Source organism: Macaca thibetana, chromosome 16 (assembly GCF_024542745.1).
Source record: "Macaca thibetana thibetana isolate TM-01 chromosome 16, ASM2454274v1, whole genome shotgun sequence".
In the NCBI taxonomy this organism is placed as follows: Eukaryota; Metazoa; Chordata; class Mammalia; order Primates; family Cercopithecidae; genus Macaca; species Macaca thibetana.
The window spans coordinates 55,451,123-55,470,806 of NC_065593.1; the positions used below are offsets into that span (position 1 = coordinate 55,451,123).

Consider the following 19,684-nt stretch of genomic DNA (forward strand, 5'->3'; position numbering starts at 1 on the left):
TCAGCTCTGCTTATAATTGCCCCAAACTAGAAAACAACCCAATTGTCATTCATTGGGTCAACAGATAAACTAATGATAGTACACCCACACAATGAAATATTATTCAACAATAAAATGGGATGTTTGACACATGCAACAACTTGGGTGAATTTCAAAGGCATTATGCTGAAGACAGCCAGTCCCAAAAGGTTACATAGTGTATGACCCCATTTATACGACATTCTCAAAAAGATAAAACTACAGGGATGGAGAACACATTGGTAGTTACCGGGGTTACTAAAAACAGAGGGTGACCAGTAAGGGACAGCATGAAGGAATTTTTGGGGGTGATGTAAATGTTCTATATCCTGATTTTTACAGTGGTTCCATTAATCTATGCAAGTATGAAATTTCATAAAACTACACACAAAAAGAGAAAAATTCAATTTACTGCCCAATAAACCAGATAAAATAATTAATAATAAATTCCATTATTTAATGCAATTGTATGTACGATGACAGATGTCCATCGAAGTTTCTAAAGTTTCACTAGGTTTTATTTGTGTCCCTGAACATTACTTAAAAATTGTTCTCCCTCCATATTTTAAAACCTAATTTCAAATCTGAGGGAAAAAACTTCATTTTTCAGTATCATTGCATTTACTGAATAGGTATCTAATGATAAACAACTTGCTTCCTAAAAAAAAATTCAATACCAAAAACTGTTCATCTTTCTATCTGGAGAAAAAATTGGGAATGAGGAATTGGAACCACAATCTTAGCTTTGCCAAAGTACTTCTATATAGTAGGATATTAATTCTTGCCATCTTTAGTGACAACAAGGATACTTCTGTTTGTGACTGAAAAACTGTGAGATTTTACATTATTTTTAAAAGATTTTTTTTTCTTCAAGGTTGTCTGCCCAATACAGTATGAAACAAAAAGATGCTATAATACACTAGTTTTACTGTCAATATGCCTTATGTTGCTGATGGAATCATGATTTCCTTCTCAGCCCAACCCCAAAAATCACTATGTGGACAGGGACAAAGACAATACGAACACTGTTTGATTAAATGATCACCGGGGCAATCTGTTCTAAACATAATTCTGTACAATTCTGACCTTTTCAGAACCTTACTAATCTTATTACCTATCATCAGGTCCCTTCCCCCACCTAGTCAGTACAATAACATCAAGTTTTACATTGTGTGTTACTTAAATAAAAGCAAGTTCTTATTACAAGAAATTGGGAATTGGGTAAAGAAGATGTCAAGATTAATGTTCACAGACTAATACAGCTGATTCATCAATAAACCCTTTACCAAAAAATTTAAATTTCCACAACGCAATCCTCTTCCATTCATTGGCTTCTAGCTCTGTTTTTAATATCTGCAAAGTCTTTCTCCATAGAAACAGAGCTGACGCTGTTGAGCCCTGGCGACAGCTTTCAAAAGCGGCTGTTCTATATTTAACTAGTTTGACCTATATGCAAGTGTTCATCTCCGTCAATGTGAACTGTCCAAAATTACAGAGGCGATGTTTTTCTTTATTATGTAACACACATATATCCTTCATGGGGTCATTAGCTGAGTACATCAAGTCATTTCTGGATGTGAGAAAGGTATAACTGAAAAGACTGGCTATAATTAATATCGATCTAGAAATCATTTGCCAACTCAATTTTATCATTAGTAGTTTAATATTTAAACTGCTTACAACTTAAAAAACAGCACCAAAGTTACCTATGTAGCCATGTGGTAACTCACAACCGAGATTTTATAAAAATGCTTCTTCATATGGCATTTTAACTCACTTCTGCCTAGTGTTTAATCCTCAGTATCTCATTTGGGTCCGTTAGACCCAATCTCAGTTTCTGGGTTTCTGTTTTCAGCAGTACTATTTACAAAAATTGGTATCTCATGACTTTTTTTCCTTTTTGGCTTCCAAAGAGTGAGCAAACAAAACAAAACAAAACGCATATTTAAAAAATAGAACAAGGCCGGGCGCGGTGGCTCACGCCTGTAATCCCAGCACTTTGGGAGGCGGAGACGGGTGGATCACGAGGTCAGGAAATCGAGACCATCCTGGGTAACATGGCGAAACCCCATCTCTACTAAAAAATACAAAAAAATTAGCTGGGCGAGGTGGCGGGCGCCTGTAGTCCCAGCTACTGGGGAGGCTGAGGCAGGAGAATGGCAGGAACCTGGGAGGCGGAGCTTGCAGTGAGTCGAGATTGCGCCACTGCACTCCAGCCTGGGAGACAGAGCGAGACTCCGTCCCAAAAAAAAAAAAAAAAAAAAAAAAAAAAAAAAAAGAACAAAACTCATTCTATCTTACAATTGCCATTTGTATCTACTAGATCTTTTTGCAAATCTAAGACACATTATGCTATTTCATCATACTAGAGATTACATCATTACTCATCAATTATTCTCAACTATGCTTAAAAAGGATTAAAATAAGAAAATAGAAGAATTAAGTCTTTGCCCATGCCTATGTCCTGAATGGTACTGCCTAGGTTTTTTTTCTTCTAGGGTTTTTATGGTTTTAGGTCTTACATTTAAGTCTTTAATCCATCTTGAGTTAATTTTTGTATAAGGTGTCAGGAAGGGGTCCAGTTTCACTTTTCTGCATATGGTTAGCCAGTTTTCCCAACACCATTTATTAAACAGGGAATCCTTTCCCCATTGCTTGTTTCTGTCAGCTTTGTCAAAGATCAGATGGTTGTAGATATGCGGCATTATTTCTGAGGCCTCTGTTCTATTCCTTTGGTCTATATATCTGTTTTGGTACCAGTATCATGCTGTTTCGACAGTGTGGTGATTCCTGAAGGATCCAGAACCAGAAATACCATTTGACCCAGCAATCCCATTACAATCATTCTACTATAAAGACACATGCACACATATGTTTATTGAGGCACTGTTCACAATAGCACAGACTTGGAACCAACCCAAATGCCCATCAACGATAGACTAGATAAAGAAAATGTGGTACATATATGCCATGGAATACTATGCAGCCATAAAAACGGATGAGTTCATGTCCTTGGCAGGGACATGGATGAAGTTGGAAACCATCATTCTCAGCAAACCAACACAGGAACAGAAAACCAAACACCACATGTTCTCACTCATAAGTGGGAACTGAACAATGAGAACACAAGGTCACAAGGAGGGGAACATCATACACTGGGGCCTATCAGGGATGGGAGGCTAGGGGAGGGATAGCATTAGGAGAAATACCTAATGTAGATGACGGGTTGATGGGTGCAGCCAACCATCATGGCACGTGTATACCTATGTAACAAACCTGCACGTTCTGCACATGTATCCCAGAACTTAAAGTATAATAAAAAAAAGACGAAACTACTTAGAAAAATGATACAACAGTGAAACAAATATCACTATGACATCATTCTTCAGTTTTCTTACTGTGTTGTGCAAGGTATGTGTTATCTTTCAAGAAGGCACAAAAGAAGTCTGAAGCTAACATCTTCTGTGACCTGATTCTACGTTTTATTGAATACGATTAAGCATTAACATTTTTAAGTTCTCTGGCCAGAATGATGAAGAAAATCTGAGGAAACTGTTTTAGAATTATTAGATGAGTCTGAAGTCAAACACAAAGAATAAGATAGCAGCACTCAGGACTCTAATAAAGATGCTGAAATTGATGATTATAAGTAAAATCTCAGTCTATGTGCCTTCAGATGATGATGCCCTACATACATTTTCTCAAACTCATGAATCAATGAGTGAATAATATACTTTTAATCTAAGGACAAAGCATTTTCATTTCAGTTACTTATTCAATAGAAAGTCTTCATTGTGGAATATTTTGTAACAAGAAACGAGGCCATCCCATTTTGCTTAAAGGACACATGACAGTATTCTTTTATCTTTTATTTCATTTGTGCACCAAATTTTCTTGACATAGTTTAAAAGTAGACAGATGCTGAAGGCACGTATTAGAGAGAGACAGCCAGAAGAAATAGATGAAGTAGACATTAAAAAATTGGTTTGACCATAAAAAACTGAATTGATCATTCTGAAAGAAACCTACAAATCTAAAGATAAAAATGTTTTGCAATTGTGGAACATACAATGGTCATCCTCTCTTCAACAAAATTAGGAGCCAAAGATCTCAAAAAATTTCTTAAAGCATTATGTTTTGATGCTGTACATGCAAGAAGAACCAGAAGTAATAATAATTTAAAAGCCAACAAATATGTATTTGAAACCAAGAATCAGTATTTGTAAGTTCATGCAGGACAGCTGATGAACAGTTAGTTGCATTCAGAGGCTCCTGCCCATTTGGGGTATACAGGTTGAGTATCCCTAATCCAAAAATTCAAAATCCCAAATGTTCCAAAATTTGAAAGGTGCACCACACACAGGGGGTTACTGTATGGTAATCTTTTAATCAAAACACAACGTCAGCTGGGCATGGTAGCTCACACCTGTCATTTCCGCACTTCGGGAAGCTGAGGTAGGAGGATCGCTTTAGCGCAGGAGGTTTAGACCAGCCTGGGCAACCTAGGGAGACCTTGTCTCTACAAAAAGATTTTTAAAATTAGCCAGGTATGGGGGTGCACACCTGTAGTCCCAGCTACTTGGGAGGCTGAGGTAGGAGGACGGCTTGAGCCCAGGAGGTTGAGGCTGTGGTGAGCCACAATGGTGCCACTGCATTCCAGCCTGGGCGATAGAGTGAGACTCCATCTCAAAAGACCAAACCAAAACAAAAAACCCCCACAACATCGTAGGTGGTGACTGAAACTGCTGCTGTTTGGTGTTGCTGGTGTTTAACAGCTTATCCAGGTATTCTGGTGATGCCATTGTGCTGCTTAGTTACCCTAAACTCACTATTTTTTCACTGTAATTTTTTTTTAATGGTGTGTCATATTTTTACTGTTAAGTACTTGTGTCTCAATATGTGTATGAAAACAATTATTTATCAAGCATATACATTTATAGTCAGAAACAATGGTGATGCCAACTAACCACACTGTCCACATCTAGTGGCTCAGATAGTGACGCCTTAGCTTTCTGATGGTTCAACGTACACAGACTTTGTTTCAGTAACAAAATTATTTAAAATATTGTACAGAATTACCTTCCGGCTGTGTGTACAAGGTGTATACAAAACATAAATGGATTTCATGTTTAGACCTGAGTCCCAATGTCAAGATATTTTATTATGTATATGCAAATATTCCAAAAAACAAAATCCGAAACACCCCAAGACCAGGAAAACATGGAATAAAAATTTTATATGCTATATTTATTTAATTTTTAATAGTTTTTTATCTCTTTATTCTTGTGTTTTGTAAATTATTTGGAAAATAATCTAAAATAATTTTATAAACGGAGTTTATTCAACCTAGATAGCATATGTTGATGACTGTTTTTCTTGGTAGGAGGGTTAAAAAGATATGTGAAGCAGAAACAGTCTTAGTATTAGGGAAGAACTACAAAACTGATTGGTTCCGGGACTTTCTGAAGAGTTGAAATAGTGACTGGACTTGCCCCAACCCACCAAGACCCACACCTTCTAGAACCAATGAGACTGATCTAGCTGGAGACCTGAACAAGAACTTAATGAAATGCTGGGAAGCAGGAAAGGAAACGACCTTGTATAAAACTGAAACAATTAAGGACCCAACAAGCAGACTTAAAGCGTTAAGTCTGCTTATATTATAAAGGGAATATTTAATATTATTTTACCCTCAACAAAAATTTTAAAAGGCAGGAAATGGCAGGATAAATTTAGTAGAGCTTACTAGATTTTTTTAAAAGATGTTATATTTCTGAGTGTTATTCATGTTGATCTACACAAATCTATTATTCATTTTATTTTTTTGAGACAGGGTCTCATTCTGTTGCCTAAGCTGGAGTGCAGTGGCACTGTCACAGCTCACTGCAGCCCTGACCTCCCAGGCTCAAGTGACCTTCTCACCTCAGCCTCCTAAGTGGCTGGGACCACAGGCGTGTGACACCATGCCTGGATAATTTTTTATTTTAGTAGAGGTGGGGTTTCACTATGTTGCCCAGGCTGGTCTTCAACTCCTGGGCTCAAATGATCCTCTGCCTCGGCATCCTGAAGTGCTGGGATTACAGGCGTGGGCCACTGTGCTCAGCATCTTCATTTTAATATCTGTATGCTATCCCATTTCCTACTAAGGAAGAGTAATGATGTTTCTTTTCCCTCTGTTACAAATAGCACGGCCATCAACATCCTGGTACATGTCATGATGTTTATCATAGGTAGTGGTCTTGAAGTAGAACTCCTGGGGCTTGTGCATCTTCATTTTTGTAAGATGTCAAATTTATTTGCAAGATACTACCCACTTGGTATATTCTTCTAGTTTATACTCCAACTAGCAATGTATATGAGACCCTGTTTCTCCATAATCCCACAAACTCTTGGTTTTACCAGCTGTTGTAAATGTTGCCAGGTTGTTTAGGAAAGAATCCCTCTTTTATTATACATTTTCCTGAATATCTTTTCATTTGCTTTTCTTCAATTGGGTTCTTTCTCTGAGAACTATGTGTTAAATCCTTTGACAGTTATTTTTTTTAAATTGTGGTGTTTATATTTTTCTTATTATACAAGACTTTTTATAGAGAATTTATTATAGAGGATGCCAATTCTTTGTAGATTACATACATTGCAAATATCTTCTCCCAGTTTGAGACATTTGTATTTAGTGTAATTTGTCATATAGAAAATTTTTATATTAATGTAGCCAAATTAACACTTCTAATAGATTTGCTTTCTGTATCAATTCTTCCCTAGCCTCAAATCTTAAAACATTTTTGCCTATTTTTCTTCTAAATAAGTTTTCTGCCTATAAGTCTTAGTAGGTTTTTTTGTTTTGTTTTGTTTTTGTAAATCCATTCGCAATTTTGTATGCTGTGAGGTAGGAATTGCATTTTATCTTTTTCCAAACAGGCAGCCAATTATCTTAGCTCTGTTTATGGCACGGCCAGCCTATTATTCCCCTCAGATCTGTATCATCACTTGTCATAGAGCAGGCTCTTCCTTCCTGTGTTCTATTGTTTCCTTGGTCTGTTTTTACATGAATATATAACACTGTTTCAATTACTATTGCTTTCTAGTAAGTCTTGATATGTGATAAAAGTAAATCTTCATTATTCTTCAAAATTCTCATAACTCTTCAAGCCTCAAAAAAAAATTAGAATCAAGCTGTCAAATGTCAAAAAAATTCCTATTAGGCTTCACTGGAAATACACTCAACTTACAGATCAAGATGGGCAGAACTGTCATTTTTATGACATTGTCAGTGCTCCCATACATGAACATGTTATATCTTACCATTTATTAGCTCCTTAAAAAAAGATTTTCAAAAATGTTTAGCATTTCCTCCTTAAAGGTCTTGCACATTTCCTGTTAGATAGAATCCTAGGTACTTTACATTCTGATTTCTGCTATAAATGAAATTGTTTTTAAAATTACCTTTTTAGTATCAACACATTGTCTTCGAGTCTTGTTATTTCTTTATTGCCTTCTAAAGTATTTGAGTTTCCACTGTTTCTTTCCCAGCTCCTCCCTATGCTTCGGAAAAGTATGGGCACAATGTACAACTTTCACATGCATACTTTTGACTTAAAGTTTCATGTTAACTAACATTATTATCTTCTTTTTTTTTTTTGACACGGAGTTTCACTTTTGTTGCCCAGGCTGGAGTGCAGTGGCACGATGTTGGCTCACTGCAACCTCCGCTTCCCAGGTTCAAGCAATTCTCCTGCCTCAGCCGCCTGAGTAGCTGAGATTACAGGTGCACGACACCATGCCCACTAATTTTTGTATTTTTTTAGTAGAGATGGGGTTTCACCATGTTGACCAGGCTGGTCTTGAACTCCCTATCTTCCTCCCCGATAATACAAGGAGCTTACATGAAGTTAAACTTCCCAAACGTTTTGTTCCATATTTTAGTTCTATCCTTTAAAAGTATCCATATCATTATTGTTTTACTCAGTGAATGCTGTTAAAATTTATTTTTAAAACATTTTATTGCAAAATATATCGCACATAGAGAAAGTTACAAAATGTGAATATATGCCTCAATGAACTGTCACAAAATGAACGCCTATGTAATCATAAGAAACAGAACACGGCCAGCATCCTAGGAGCACCTCCTCGCAACCCTTCCCAAGCACTCCTCCCTGACCTTTCCCCATAGGTAACCACAATCTGATTTTTATGGTAATTATTCATTTTCCTTTATAGTTTTACCACTCAAGCATGCATTGTTAAACACTATACTTTAGGTGAGCTTTCTATAAATGGAATCATACAGTATGTGTTCTTTTTAAAATCTGGTTTCTTTTGCTCAATAATGTATTTGTTTCACAACTGTATAGCTGTAGGCTATTTATTTTCATTACTGTCTTGTATTCCATTGCATATTTCTATGATCATCCATCCATTTACTGGATATAAAATTCTAAGTTGACAGTTATTTTCTTTCAGCTCTTTAAAAATGGCCTCTGATTGACTTTTTGATTCCATCATTTCTATTGAGAAGACAGCTACCAGCTAGTTGTTGCTTAATTGAAGGTAATTTTCCTTTGCTCTCTAGCTCCTTTTAAGATTTTTCTTTTGCTTTTGGTTTTCAGCAATTTAACAATGATGCCTATATATGTAGAGTTCTTTGGTACTTCTCCCGCTCAGGGTTCATATCATTTCTGTAATTTATGGACTAATGTTTTCCATCAGTTTTAGAAAGTTCTAAACCATTTTCTCTTCAAATCCTGGTTTTGATCCATCCTCTTTCTCTTCCTCTTCTGGAACTTTAAATACACGCACCAGACCTTTAAATGGTATTTTCTCTCTCTCTCTCTTATTCTCTCTTAATTCCTTTCATTCTTTGTCTCTGGTTATTTTCATCTTATATCTTTCAGTACACTAATTCTCTCTTCAGATGTGTCTAACCTGCTATTTAAACTCATTCACTTGAGTTAATTTTACTTATTTTCTCAGTTCTAGAATTTATATTTGTTTTTACAGTTTCCAGTACTCTGCCAAAAATCTGTCTTGTCTTCTATCTCCTTGAATGTGGTAAGTATAATTATTTCAAAAGTCTGTATCTGAGAATTCCAATATCTAGAGGCTGTTTCAACCATCTTTTCTTTTTCTTGATGTTGTTTATCTGTTTCCAGTTGCTTTTGATTATAAGTCAGACATTGCATTTGCAAACTAGAAATAATTTGTGACCTTACATGATACTACTTTCCTCCAGGAAGGATTCACAATTCTGCCAGATGCCTAGGGGCACTAACAGTTTAGGAACCCTCAATCTAATTTTAGGGACTGACATGATTCAAAGCTGATCTTCAGCCTTGGTGATAGTATGTCTATTCCTGGTTAACCCTTGCTCCTATGGTGTAGCCCTTCAGGGTCCTGACTCAAAATGAGTTATGTTCATCAGATGTCCCCTCCCTCAGGGGCCATGGGCTCTAATCTCTGCCCCCATTACTCCCACTAGCATGTCAAAAGGGCTGCTTAGGTTTTAGCAGCTTCATGCAGAACTGGCTAATACCTCGAGAGGAATAGTGACCCAGCACACCAGGAGGACCTTTGTTCTAGGCCTCCATTTTTCTTCTTTGATACCTTCAAGCAAAACATGTTTAAATATTGTGTTGAGCTTTTCTGGTAGTCTTCAGTGGAAAGCATGATTCAAATGACCTAATTTGCCACTACTAGAAGTAGAACTCCCAGACTTTATCTATATTTTCACCAATTTTATTGCTCATCATTGTTTCTTGGATCTACTGTTTCCTTCTGGGTTCAACTTCCTTCAGTCTCAGTACATCCTACTTCATAATCTTCCAACAAGCTTCTGCAACTAGTTAATTCTATTATCCTTTGCCTGAAGAAAAAAGTCTTTATTTCACCCTCATTCCTGAATGAGAATTAAGCTGGGTATTAACTTTTAAGTTGACAGTTATTTTCACTTAGCTCTCTGAAGATATTATTCTACTGTTTTTTGTTCTCTCTGTCATGGAAAAGTTTGCTATCAGCATAATGGATACCCCTTTGTAAATCATCTCCATGTCTTTCTTTTGTTACTAAGATATTTGTCTTTGACATTCTCCTATAACAAGTCTAGAAATAAGTTAATTTTCATTTATCCCATATGGACTCATGGTGCTACCTGAATCTGAGTACTTGTGTCTTTTATTAATTTTAGAACATTTGCAGTCATTCTCTTTTTGAATAATGCCTCTACACTATTCTATCTGGACTTCTCGTTTTAACTCTGTCATCTCAACTTTCATCTCTTCCATCCCTTTATCTCTCTGTGCTACATTCCAGGTGATTTCTTTAGGTTTATTCTCCTGTTTACCACTTCTCTCTTCAGCTGAAATTTGTTGTCTTATGTTAAATTTGGTTGCTGAGTTTTAAATTTTGATGACTACTTTTTCTATTCCTTTCAGCCTAGGTTGTTGGAGTACCCCTTAGGGTTTGCTTATATCTGACAACTTATGCTATCACTAGGCCAGGACTAATTTTTTTTTTTTTTTTTTCTTAACATAGGGTCTTGCACTGTCACCCAGGATAGAGTGCAATGGCACAATGATAGCTCACTGCAGCCTAGAACTCCTGGGTTCTAGTGACCCTTCCATCTCAGTCTTCCAAGTAGCTGGTACTACAGGCATGAGCCACAGCACCCGAATAACTTTTTTTTTTTTTTTTTTTTTTTTTGAGACGGAGTCTCGCTCTGTCGCCCAGGCTGGAGTGCAGTGGCCGGATCTCAGCTCACTGCAAGCTCCGCCTCCCGGGTTTACGCCATTCTCCTGCCTCAGCCTCCCGAATAGCTGGGACTACAGGCGCCTACCACCTCGCCCGGCTAGTTTTTTGTATTTTTTTTTAGTAGAGACGGGGTTTCACCGTGTTAGCCAGGATGGTCTCGATCTCCTGACCTCGTGATCCGCCCGCCTCGACCTCCCAGAGTGCTGGGATTACAGGCTTGAGCCACCGCGCCCGGCCCTGAATAACTTTTTAAACTAATTTCTCAGCTTGGGGTTTCAGGCCACATAGGTAGCATATATTTATTCAAATTCTAAACCAGCACGAACAAGGAGCCATGGTTTACAATTCCCATGGGAGGCCAGGCACGGTGGCTCACACCTGTAATCTCAGCACTTTGGGAGGCCAAGGCGGGCAGATCACCTGAGGTTGGGAATTCGAGACCAGCCTGACCAACATGGAGAAACCCCATCTCTTCTAAAAATGCAAAATTAGCCGGGCATGGTGGCACATGCCTATAATCCCAGCTACTCGGGAGGCTGAGGCAGGAGAATTGTTTGAACTTGGGAGGCGGAGGTTGTGGTGAGTCAAGGTCACGCCATTGCACTCCAGCCTGGGCAACAAGAGCAAAACTCCACCTCAAAAAAAAAAAAAAAAAAAAAGTATTCCCGTAGGAGATTTCCCAGCTTCCATTCCAGAACCCAAGCAGTTAAATATTTTTTGTTAATTTCCCTTTGGTGGTGGCAGATATTTTCTAGTCCATGCTTTTCATAGAGACACAACCTGTTTGAAGGTACCAGTTCCTAGTCCACACTGTAAATAGACTCAAGAACTCACTTTCTGTTCCCTAGTGGGTACTAAAACCCAAACCCATACATTATGAAACCAAAAGCTACAGCCCATATCTTACGACTCTAATTTCCTGGAGATTCAGTTTTCTTTCTGAAGAGTTCAATTATGCATTTAAAATAATTTTACTTATATTTTACCCAGAACTTTTTAAAGTTTTATTTTGTGTTTAATTGGCACATAATTGTACATATTTAAGGGGTACAGGGTATACCTAGCATTTGAAGGTGTTTATAGAAGGAAGGTTTTCTGGTTACCTAGTCTACTGTATTACTAGAACCAGAACGCTCATGGCATTGTTCTTAAACTTTCTGTCAATTAAAAAAATATGTTAGTATTAGGATATTAATCAGAACAGACAAACAGAACCAATAGAATGTTCGTGCGAGTGTGTGCATTCCTTATGACAAATCTCTATGAATATGTATGTATGCATACACACCCACATATACATGTCAGCCTACATAATCGTTTTAGCCAATTCCCTGGGAAAAATCTACAATTTCAGAGGCTGACAAGTCCCAAGATCTGGAGTCAGCAATCTGGAGACCCAGAAGAACTAACACGCATTATTTAGTTTCAGTCCAAAGGCCTCCAAGCCAGCAAGAGCTGATGGTTCAGTTTGCATCCAAACCAATGTCCCAACTCAGGGCAACCAGGCAAGTTGAAATTCCCTCTTACTTGCAGGAAAGTAAGCATTTTTGTTCTGTTCAGGCCTTAAACTGATTGAATGGGGCCTGCCCACATTAGGGAGGGCAATCTGCTTTATTTAGTCTATCAACTCAAATGCTAATTTCATCCAGAAACATCCTCACAGACACAACCAAAATGTTTTACCAAATATTTAGGCACTTTATGTCCTAGTCAAGTTGACATGTAAAACTAACAGAATTAGTAAACTCTAGTTTAATTTTTAAATAATTTCATTTCTGAGACTCAAATCAAGCTTTCCTCTGAGCTCTGACAACTCAATCCTGTCACTCTATAACTGAGCAAGATTCAGCATTAAGTAAGATAGCTTTCTGCATGCGAACCTTACACAATACGATTCCGTAAGTCTATTTATGGATTTAATTTCCTCTTTTCTTCCAAAGGATAAATGAGCACAAGTCTCTGGAAGCAATATGGAATACAAGCGTCACCTGAAAATATATTCATGACCTGTTTTTGCAAAACCTCTGGCTTACACAATCACCTACCTTTGTTTATAGGAATATGTGCGTAACAACATCTGCTCATCATGTAAATCTCCCACAGTCCCTGGTGCAGTGCCATATATAACCTAGGTACTAGGTAAATTTATCTGTAAGTTGCTTCAAAATATAAATCAAAGTAACAAGTTTGCCTCCATAACTCTGGGTCTCATTCATCATATAGCGACGATGTTCACATTACCCTCCTTTGCTCCTCTTCAGCATCAGCAAAAAGTTTGCGAATGTTAGCCTCTGATTCTCCCACATATTTGTTAAGGATTTCTGGCCCATTGACCACTTTGGGCTCTCTTGCATTCAACATCTTGCCAATCTGTCGAGCCAAGAGAGTCTTACCACAACCTGGGGGTCCATATAACAGGATGCCTTTAACATGTTTACAACCTGAAAAGGAAAAGAAAACAGTCTTATATCAGCTAACTAGAATCCAAGTAAGACTCTAAAGCAAAGTTTTCTTCCTGCTTCATATGCACTTTAGGAAAAACACAGTGATGCCATTTACATATGTTAATGTCCATAAGCCATGAACAAGAATATACAACCAAAAATCCAGCAACAATTCCCCCAACTGCGAATGCTTGAGGGGCAATGCTGCCAGTTAAAGGTCTCTGGGAGAGCACATTCATGCTACCATTTTGGACAAATACTTCTTACTCTGAAAATATTACTTATTTTTGGCTGGGTATGGTGGCTCACTTGAGCCCAGAAGCATGAAACCAGCCTGGGAAACACATTGTTGACCCTGTCCCTACAAAAATAAAACATCTGCCTCGTTTTATGTATAATGATAAATTATATATAATTTATTATTATATATCATATATGTGTACACACACACACACACCATGGAATACTATTCAGCCATTAAAAAGAACAAAATAATATCTTTTGCTACAACATGGATGGAGCTAGAGGCCATTTTTCTAAGCGAAGTAACTCAAGAATGGAAAATCAAATACCGTACGTTTTCACTTATAAGAGGGAGCTAAATTATGGGTACACAAAGGCATACAGAGTAATGGACTTTGGAGACTCAGAAGTGGGGAAAGTGAGAGGGGAGTGAGGAATAAAAACCTAATATTGGGTACAATGTACACTACTTGGACAATGAGATGCACTAAAATACTAGACTTCACTACTATATAATTCATCCATGTAACCAAAAACCACTTGTACCCCAAAAGTTATTAAAATTATATATCTTTATACTATACCCAAAAAAGCACTCTGTTAAATAATAAATTATTAGATTTCAGTGTCACCTCCTAAGTATGGGTAAAAAGGGAAATTTCTGAAAATGCAATATAGTGTGTCTCTATGGAAAATGGTTTGTCCTTATTTGAAATAGAAGCATTAAAAAGTATATCTTTAAGAAAAAAAGCACAATACATTTGATGACTCACATAAAATCACAAGATGCAAACAACTCTATTAGAAATTTTAGATTCTGAGGAGGAAGACCCTTTGGGCTGTCAGAATTGGTCTTTACTTCTTTCTTTATGCCGAGAAAAGACTCCTTTTTAAATCCTTGAAAGTAATAAGATCTGTGCCTTTGGTTGAGCATGGAGAGGGAGGGGAAACACTTGATGGCTTACAGTCTTAACCCTTCGCACCACAGAGTAAATCTCTTCCCTAAGAATCACTGCCCAATAAAATGCTTTTGGCCTTTGACTCACCCTTCAAGTATGAGTGGTAGGGAGATAACAGGAGAAGTCTTGAGCTTCTCCTAGAGGCCAATACCACCAAGCACTACCAGCATCTAAGTTACAGGGACACACTGGATGAGGACGTAGAAGTCTGGCTCCTAATCTTGCCCTCTGAGCCAACTGTTACCATTATGATTTGAAACTATTCATATGTATAAACCATAGCTGAGGCAGGTGGTGGTGGTGAAACATGCATAGAGAGAGGACATCCAGAAAGGAGAAAATGAAGATTTTCTGAGTACCTACAAAGCACTAGCCTTCTGATCTCCAACTTCTTGACGTCTACATTTTCTCCAAGTTTATAAACTTCCTCTTAACCATACTGCCTTCCCTAGTAAGCTATGCTTTCTTTGAAGGACTTTTAACTATTTGGCCTTTGTAAATTTATGTTATAACCACCCCACAGTCCCTGAATACAATATGGTTTTATTGCACTACACGTTGGCCACAGAGCACAGCTGGAGAAAATTACACCTCTGTGCTACTGACAGTTATCTCCAGAATTTCATGCTATCCAGTTTCAGTCCTATGCTCACTGCTTTCTCAGTTGTGCATGCCACTCTTTACTTGTCTTTGTTAGCTCATCTCTAATTCTCCTTATTAATTATCCAGATCTTCACGTTCTTCTCAAGAGCTACCCCCTGCTATGAATTCTTAGAGATACCCTAGGTTCCTACTTCACATATAAAAAAAAGAAAAAAAACACTTCACCTCTCTGCTTCTTTATCTATAAATTGATCAGCAGACTCATCCATTCTCAACCTAATCTCGGTTCTCAAAGTAGTCTTCCTTCCTCTCCTCCAAGTTTTTATATTGCAATTCTCTGTTTACATGGCTCATTCGCTATCAAGACTGTAAACTATTCAAGTCCAAGTACGATTTCATTCACCCAGCATAATGCCCAGCACCTACTATGGACTTCAGGAAAGGTTGAATAAGTAAACTGATGATTCTTTTCCTACAAAACTGAAAGAATATGAAGGACAGAAGATGATTTTTAAAAATTATTTGAAGCTCTTAATTTATGGACTGTGCTTACTTTCGGAGCTGAGCTAATTTAAATACCTAAAAAAAACACATTTGCAATGACTGAGACTTTGCAAATTTAACAAAACAAAATAACATAAAGACAAGAATCTTAACTTTGCAACTATGCTTCTGTACAAGGAAAATGCTCAAATTAATGTGTTTTGAACTAAATTTACCCAGATATTATAAAATAATTCACAAAATATACCATGAAGGTTAAAAGAAAAAGAGACAGAATGCATATCCATGCAACTTATTAAATATATAATATAGATATGTGAAACGATAGAATATATTTAATATAACATCAACAGGAATGTCATAGAAGCTCTAGTCTGCATTAGAACTATAATTCTTTTAGGATCTCAAATAAGCACATCAAAAATATACACTGACATGTAAAGTCTTTCAAAATCTACTTCCACAAAGGAAGCTGTTACTTGAATAAGCGGTGGAAATGGGACTTTATTATTACTATTATTATTACAGACTATTCTGATTTATTAAATAAGCATTGGTCTCTAATTTTAAATGAGTCATAAAAACTCTTTATAACTAATTCCATTCAACAAAAGGGTACTAAGCTCATGTTTAGACTAGATGCAAAGGTAGGTGTTAGGGATACAAACATGCAAAAGACAGTCCCTACCTGTAGGGCATTCCTGGCTTAGTAGGAAAGACAGAAATAAAAATAGGCTATCTACAATATAATATGACATTATCAGAGACATGTATGAAATGTTTTTGGACTCTAGCCAAGAGATACTGATTCTGCCAGAGTGATGGCAGAAAATTAAGAATGGACTCAGGGGAAGAGCTAACATCTAATGTGGGCCTGGAAGAATGAGTAGGAGGTTCACAGGCAATGGAGAGGAAATGCCACCCCAAAGAGAGAGACCAGCATGATCAAAGGCATAGGGGTACGGACACAGATGCTGTTCTCTCGAAACAGCCAGTAGTAACCTGCTGTAGCCAGAGCCTTGGAGGGGAGGGGCGGGCAGTGGCTGAAGATGAGGCTGGCAGAGTCCTAACTGGCAGGCCTTGAAACCATGACCATGAGTTTTTAACCTGTTTCATAGGTGATTAAAACCCCACATTTTTGGGTGATTTATGTAATCGCCCTCAGGTGTAAGTGATAACCATGGAAGGTGCACCAGGAGGTATGTGTTTAAAAGCTAACTCTGTTGGTAGAGTGGAGAAAGAACTAGAGACCAAACAGGCAAAGGAGAGGAGGCTAGCTGGGGGAATGTTCTGAACTTTTTTCTGGGGACTCCAACTCACTAGCTGACTTTGGATTCTTGCCAGTTAAGTTTTCATACCCCTCTAAGTCCTTTGGAAGCACAGGAACAAATGGGTCCAGGGGCCTCAGGAGGACACCCTCTGCTCCTGACACCCCAGCTTTCTTCTGAGCTTCTCTGGGATATTAAAGCCTGGATCTGATATTGAGGAGCCTCTGATCTCTGGCTGCTGAACTGACTACCCAGCTGGACTGACTAATGCTGCTGCTTTATTCTCAATGTCTTACGTGCCATCTCACTACTCAGAGGTAAGTGCCCTAGGTTAGTGACCTAAATAGCAAAGGGCAGGTATAGAAAGAGAAATCAGTGGACCTGATTTAAATTGTCATTGTCTTTCATTCTATTCCTCTCTTTCCCATAGAACAGACTAATGGATCTCCCCAGGAAAATGCATATGTACAAAAAATTTGCATACAAATTTGAGAGTGTTCTTTAATCCTTTGAGGTCCATCCATGGAATCCAAATTAGAAACTCCTGAACGTATTACTGAAATAATCCAGACAAAAGACAATAAACAGAAAGAGGCAAGAGTCACAGGAAATAGTAGGAAAATAAAAGAAGATGCAGGAAATACTCATCAAAGCTTAGACACCGAATGGAAACCAGAGAATGAAGAGGAGTCAAGGATGACGTTAAGGCATCTAGCATGGGTACATGGATAAAATGATGGTAACCTCAGCGATACCAAGAAATAGCAAGAGGAAGAGGAATCAGTTTGGAGAGCACAGGAAATCATTACTTGGTTTTGGCTATAAGGCATTTGAGATTTAGGCAGTAACGCCCATTAAAAATCCTGGTGAAAGCTCAGAAAAGACATCAAAACTACTGCTTCAATATTTTTGAATGCCTGCCCTGGGTACATGAAAAGCTGTGAAAAGTTTTAAGCAGAAGAATGTGACAACAGAGATAAATGCTGCAGCGATAGAGGATGAGGCCTGGAAAGAGACCACTAGGTTTAGAATTCAGGAAATACATGCCGATCCAGGCCACAGGGTCTTCAATCAGGGTCAGAGCATTTAGGGTTGAGGTCCCTTCCTTTCACTCAGAAGAAAACTAAGTAGTGTAAGCAGGTATGGAGACCACAGTTTCAGGAACTTTGGCAACAGGGGAGGAATGGAGACGGGGAGCTTGTAAAGACACCTCTCCTTCTGAGAACAGTTAAATAAAGGGAAGAGGAAGAAGAAAGCTGAGGTTATTTCTGTTGGGTTCTGTTGACTATGTGAAGCAGGACCTAGATCATCAACAAAATGAGGGATGAAGAGAGGATACTGGGAAACATGGTAAAGGTTTGGAAAGTACATGGGAAGTTGGGAAAATGTGTCTGAGCAGACGAATGCTGTTACATAAGTGAACTCAGCATATGAAATTCAGGTCATCAAGGGACCATCCTTTATTGTATTTACATAAGCAATTCACAGTATTAGGTAGGGTATAGATTCTTACTCAGTTCTATAAATACAATTTCATCTAAGCTGGCACACAAATGTTGACCTTTTGGTTTCACCAATCTCTTTTTTTCAAATCTGAATTTTAAAGGTTAGCAATATGAGGTAAATAAAAGGATTAAATGAATGTAATGTGCAGTCAACATGTTTATAGCTCAACTCTATTATCTAATTTTCCCAGCAAAAGTATAAGGTAAAAACTATCACATGACTGTTTTCAACATTTTTTTCCTCCCTTTTCCACAAAGTTTGAGGCCTTAACCTCATTTCTAAGTGATTCCCATCTTTTCTTCTTCGTCTATAACTTAAGTAAGAACTAAGGTGGGCTAAGGGTATAAGCAAACACAGTTCCAAAGCATTTCTTCTCTTAATATCCTATGTCCAAGTACTTTTTTAGAGACAGGGTTTCGCTCTGTCACTGAAGCTGGAGTTCAGTGGTGTGACACAGCTCACTATAACCTAGAACTCCCGGGCTTCCAACTCAGCCTCCCGGGTAGCTGGGACAAGCGTATGCCAGCAAGCCTGGCTCAATTTCCTGTATCCGGGTATTTTACTGCTTGTTTTACTAATTGCTCCTGTTAATCATTTTCTAAAAAATACCTACTTTTTATTTGGATGAGGCACAAACGTAGTAACAACTCTTGGTTATAATAAGAGAAAAGAAGGTGGTAGTAAAGAGCATAATCTCAAATGGCCAAAAATCGATTTATATATATGGTTTTGTAATTTAAGTTGCTAATTATATTGAATATAGGAGTAACTGAAGTTCTAGGACATCATAGTCTTTCTCTCATTCAACCAATGATACATCTTGTGGTGGGAAGATGAGGAAGATGAAGAAGTTCTCTTCTGTTTGCCTCTATTTTCTCCATGAAATAAAGATTCCAGGTCATCAGCTGCTGATAAGGATGGAAGAAGTGGTGCTTGGGGGTTGAGCTGAATAGAGAAGAAGAACTAGTCATCTCAGAGAATAGGAGAATAAATGGATTGAACTAGGGAAATATAGACGGAATACCAGGAATACCTGTTCCAAGAAATACTGAGGGTTCACTTGAGATTTGGTTCATAAATTTAAAATGAGATCAGACACCATGGTTTGGTGTTTTTCTAAAGCCATGCTTAACAGCGAGAGTACTGGCATAGAGTAGGCAGGTAGGTGAGAAACACTTGGGACTTTGACCCATACAGAAGACAAGGAGCAAGGCTGCTAAGGGTGTATGCATATGTGATAGACCATGGAGGTTAAACTGGGGAAAGAGGAAAGAGAGGACAAAAAGATTGGGACGTGATAGAGTAAATTATACTGGAGGTTCCAGTGGGGTCCAAGTTGCTGGAGTTGGGAACAGGAGAAATGCTAGGAAATGCAAACAAAGTCTTGTGTATAACC

The 19,684-nt window shown here is 37.9% G+C and overlaps 1 protein-coding gene across 1 annotated transcript in view; it reads right to left on the minus strand.

The window, feature by feature from the left end:
- NSF (N-ethylmaleimide sensitive factor, vesicle fusing ATPase) overlaps positions 1–19,684 on the minus strand; it is a 342,977-nt gene that overhangs the window by 69,872 nt on the left and 253,421 nt on the right. The window contains exon 10 of the mRNA XM_050763710.1: positions 13,003–13,202. Within this exon, the coding sequence (XP_050619667.1) occupies positions 13,003–13,202 (200 nt within the window). The remainder of the gene's footprint in view (positions 1–13,002; positions 13,203–19,684) is intronic.